Source organism: Mustela nigripes, chromosome 8, assembly GCF_022355385.1.
Source record: "Mustela nigripes isolate SB6536 chromosome 8, MUSNIG.SB6536, whole genome shotgun sequence".
NCBI lineage: Eukaryota > Metazoa > Chordata > Mammalia > Carnivora > Mustelidae > Mustela > Mustela nigripes.
The window spans coordinates 47152852-47157820 of record NC_081564.1 but is presented as its reverse complement, the minus strand read 5'-3'; the positions used below and the strand labels follow the sequence as shown (position 1 = coordinate 47157820).

The following is a 4969-nucleotide window of genomic DNA, read 5'->3' as shown; positions in this document are numbered from 1 at the left end:
CATGTATTTGGGTTCTTTCCAAACTTCCTTTTGTGGTTGAGTTCTAGCTTTAGAGCATTGTGGTCTGAAAATATGCAGGGAATGATCCCAATCTTTTGATACCGGTTGAGTCCTGCTTTAGGACCGAGGATGTGATCTATTCTGGAGAATGTTCCCCCCTTGCTCTTTCTAATTGGAATGGACCCATGACTTTGTTCAGGATTGACCCAACAAAACCTATCCACAGCTCAAAGACAAGAAGCACCCACTCTTCCATTCCTCTTGAAGATTGTTCCACAACTATTTGTATTTTTAAAATTTGTGAACAGTGTCTGAGAACAGAAGAGCAGGAGACATGCAGAAGCAATGTCCCAGGAGCACCTGCCAGAGACTCGTGCTATCAGGCAGCATGGCGGCCGCTGGGTTGGATGGGGCCAGAGGTGCACCCCAAACCACTTCGTGTTCCTCAGTGGGGTCTCTGCTATTTATCACAGCCTCCAAAACTCTGAAAGCCTTTCACCTCCTACACACACAAGCTGCCCCAGCTTCCCTCCAGAGGGAGGCTGGAAATCAGAGCTCTGATGGCATTGCTTCCCTAGGGTTCCATCCCTCAGATGAAAGCCCAGCCCCACCGCTTAAGCCAGGGAATAAATGCATATGCCTGACAAGTATCCCAGTCTAATCAGATGAGGACATTTTCATCTGGATTAGCATTGTTGGTGACACAGCCATGACATGACCATAACACAATTGATGACTCTAGCTTCCTGCTCCACCGACCAAGAAAATAGGCACTGTGCTCTAGGCATCCAGAAGTTTTAGGCTAAGATGCACAAGACCTGACACTCCAACCCACCCCTGGAGTGATTTAATATTGTCAAGTGATCACTAATTTTAAGGGATTTTGCTCTTAAAAAATTGATGTTTAATAAAAAGAAATGGCCAGGGAGCATAGGTTGTTTGGATGACATTGAAATGAGCTTTGACCACATCCAGCATAACACTGGGCCTATAGAATGATGATCGTATCAGTTGGGGAGACAGACGCCTTCAGGATTTCCGTATTTAACAGTTTAACAACCTAACAGTACTGCAGAACAAATAGTATGAGTTACATGTGCCCTTGTTCATGGCTTCTTCTACCTTTGTAATTCCTCTCCCAGTCAAGACAAAGAGTCCTTTCCAGTGCAGTGGTTTGGTGGAGCTTTGCCGACAGGGTACGTCCCTGCCTCTGCCCAGGACATCTTGGAGTGGGCTCTTGGGTCTTTACCTTTTTATTGACTTGCCACCAAAGCACTTCTTGATTTTGAACTTAGGAATTGTTTTCTTCGTCCTGTCCCTTTGCGGACTGGTATGAGTCTGCGTGGTGAATATAGCTACAGAAATGGAGCTGTCCTTAGGGTAGAATTTTCATTTTGTTCTCTTAAGGAATTTTTTTTTTTAATTTGCCAACATGCAAAGTTTGAGTTTTTAGAAAGCATACTGTTTTGTTTTCCAATCTCTAGTTAGCCATTTGGCAAACTTACAAATTATATTCCACATAGAAGAAGGGGACCAAAAAATAATTTAAGAGAAATAGGAAGGGTTCACCTTACATTGAGTAAATTTTGAAAGTTATTTAATAACATTTCACTTCATTCCCCATGTAAAGTTTTGAGCCAGACTTTTATTTTAAAGCTGTGATGGAGTTGTCTTCCCTTTAGAGTGGTGGAGAAGGAATTTAATCATAACCAGAAGCCCAGGGAACATTTGCACATCCAGTGTCTGTTGGATTTCTAGGGAAACAATGCTCTGTATTAATTTTCTGTGTTTTCGCCTGAGAATGTAGGAGTTGTTTCTGCATTTAAGGCCGTCAGACATGTAGGTGACCAACCCAGGGATCTTTCTAGTGTTCAGTATTTGATTTCAAAATTGAAGAGATTATTAAAAGTGATTATTATCTGAGAAGTGATTACATGAGAAGTTTAGAATATATTTATTTTGGATATGTCTTCTAATATGCAACTCTTCTAAAATGGCAACAACTAAAATGCAAAATCTTCTAATATGCAACTCTTCTAAAATGCAACAGCTGTTGCATTGCCTCCCTGAATGCACACAGGGCAGTAAATCTATTTCAGATGCCATAAACTTGAAAACCTGTAGATAAACCTCAGCTGTCTTCAGTAGTCCATTTGTTCTGCTATTGAAATGATACCCGTCTTCTAAGCTGAAATATATTAAGTTCATACTGGCAGCCTTCAACAGTGACAGAGCCGAGGGTGAATGAGTTGAGAGTGAATCACTGGCTGAGTAAATTCAGATAAAGTCAGCATCTGGCCATATCATCTATCATCTCCTGGACAATATTTTAGTGATAAATGATATTTGAAATGCGAGCTCTCTCTTTCTGCAGAGAAGGTAGTGTTGCATGTTCCAAGAAATGTGGCATCTGAGGCCAGACAGACCTGAGTTGGAAACCCAGTCCCATCACTTACATGCTGGGAGCCTCAGTTTTCCCATGTATGAAATGGGCTGACCAACCGTGCTGCCAGGTGGTTGTAAACATTAAATGAACTGGCCCGTGTGCAGCAGGCACAGAAGGGTACATCTGAGGTCTTAGAAATGATGCTCCCTCCCTCCTGCCCTTCCGTCCAGGGTCTTCCACTGAAAGCAGCAACTTGAGAGACCTGGGGGTTGGGTAAGAGTGACCTGGGCTGCACAGGGGCTCAGACTTAGGACACTTCTTTGGGCTGTGTGTGTGGCCAGAGTGCTCATCTCCCTGCTAACCGGATGCTTGTCTTGGCCCCGTGCAGGTCCTCGAGAGGTTGCAGCAGAGAGGATTTGAAATCGTGGGCTCCTGTGGAGGAGGAGTGGACTCGTCTCAGTTCAGCGAGTACGTCCTGCGACGGGAGCTGAGGCGGACACCCCGCGTACCCTCTGTCATCCGGATAAAGCAGGAGCCTCTGGACTAAATGGACAGATTTCTTATGCAAAGAGGAAAAAAAGAAAAACGTACACAACAAACAAACAAACAAACAAAAGGGACATTTATGTGCAGTTGGGACAGCAAACCAAGTCCTGGACCTAAAATTGAATAAAAAGACACATTTATATCCAATAGAGACCACACCTGTATTCATATGGGAACAATTGGAATAGTGATATCCTCAAGGTGTAAAAAAATATATAAATATATATATATGTCAAAAGGTAGGAAATGCAAAAAAAGGAAAAAAAAAGTTTTAAAAGGTGGTAGCTACAGTTGGTGCTGTAATGGCCGTGAGGTGTCCTGGGCCTCCCGAGGCCCCCCGACCAATAGAGAAGCCATGAGCAGTGAGGACGCATCTCCTTACGGTTTCCATTGCCAACAGCCATCCGTTGTTTCCTTTTCCTCTGTCTTTCTTTTTCCTTTTTTTTTTTTAAAAAAAAAGAAACAAAAAAAACCAAAACACCTTGAATCAAGTTTATTTGCATATGGAGGTTTCATGTCCTCTCTTTTAGGCGGCACCAGGCAGGACTTCAGAAAAACTCTCGTGAGCACACTGCAACCGAAAGACATTAGACATGAAATTTTAAATGTAGTTTGTACAGAAGTCACACTTTTTTGTCCGCCTTCACAGATGTGAACATTACTTTGTTTTTAAACTGATCAGTTTTGCAAAGGGGCCAGAATTATTACTTGTTAGAGTTGCTCCAGTTTGAGTCTGCTGCTTTCCTACAATTTTTCAAATTTTATAATGTATTAAATACAATAAACTCTGTTTAAAAAATAAGGTCTGTGTGAAACACCCGTGTGGGGATGAGGCTGTATTAAAATGAGATTTTTTTTTTTCTTTTTCTAAATCTTCTGTGTTAAACATCAGAAAGAGGCCCTCAAAGCTGACGCCAGTGTTGAAGTCAAACCCGCTGAAGGACAAGGATGTGATCACGGTTCCGTGCCTGTTTGCTACTTTGTGCTGGTTAGCAAGATAATCTTCCTCCTCATGAACGTTTTGTTTATAAATTGTAGTTATCTCTGGCTGCCCAGCAAACCACGCCAAAACTTAGCTTCTTCAGACGCCATTTTATTCTCTCTCGTGATTCTGTGGCATCTTCTGAGTGGCCTGGACTTTGCAGGCCTGCTTCTGTGGTGAGGTTGGGCTGTGATGTCCTACATGGCTTTCCCATGGGCTGCCAGTCCATGCTGGCTTCAAGCCTCTCTGTGTGGCTCAGGCCTGTCCCGGCTCCGGAGCTGTGTTGTAAGGGAGAGTGTCCCTGTCACAAGGGTTACAAGAGGTAGGAAGTGGAAGCCACCATGCTCTGAAGGGCCAGGCAGGGAACTGGTAGCGGGCTTCTGGGGCAGTCTGTTGGCTCAGTAGATACAGAGCCAGCTCAGACTCAAAGGGAGGGGAAATAAAATCTCCCTCCTGCTGGGGAGAGTGACAGAATTTGTAGCCAACTTGAATCTACCATGACACCTGTCCAAAAAACCCAAAAAGTAGGGCATTATGACTTTGGAAGAAGTAGAGACAATCTAAGAGCCAGAATGGTCGCTTTCTAACTAGCCCCAGAGGTAAGAAACTTGAAGTCTCAGTACCACGTTGGAATTAAGCCCTCAGCTTTTCTGAGGTATTAGTGATTCCAGGGGTTCCTCTCTGAACCCTGCCATCACTTCCCTTCCCTACTTCCTCTTCCTCATTCCAGACACTCACAATAAACCCGACATGATGGTAAGATTGACAGGTAAACTACAATGTGTTTCTGCTGCAGAGACATTCCTGTAGTGATAGGTGATTTCCATCCCGAGCTTACTTTCTTTTTTTAAATTAAAAAGTCTATGCCTGAGGACACTAGTAATGAAAATATCTCTGGCTTCTGAAACTAAAAGTAAGCTGTTAATGGCTCCTATCACCCCCTGAAACACAGAGGCCCAAACACAGAACGACTCTAATGACTGCCAGCCAGTCTTACCCATGGTGGTTTGATTTCCCCATAGTTGAGCCTAATACAGCATAGTCTCAGAGGAGAC

At 43.5% G+C, this 4969-nt stretch overlaps 1 protein-coding gene across 4 annotated transcripts in view; it reads left to right on the top strand.

Annotated features, from left to right (window-relative positions):
• The window catches only part of KCTD1 (potassium channel tetramerization domain containing 1), a 182867-nt gene extending 179069 nt beyond the window's left edge, over nt 1-3798 (top strand). For all 4 annotated transcript variants that reach the window (XM_059409392.1, XM_059409394.1, XM_059409393.1 and 1 more), the window contains exon 5: nt 2775-3798. In XM_059409392.1, the coding sequence (XP_059265375.1) occupies nt 2775-2933 (159 nt within the window). In that variant the 3' untranslated portion in view covers nt 2934-3798. The remainder of the gene's footprint in view (nt 1-2774) is intronic.
• Nucleotides 3799-4969: the final 1171 nt, after the last annotated feature.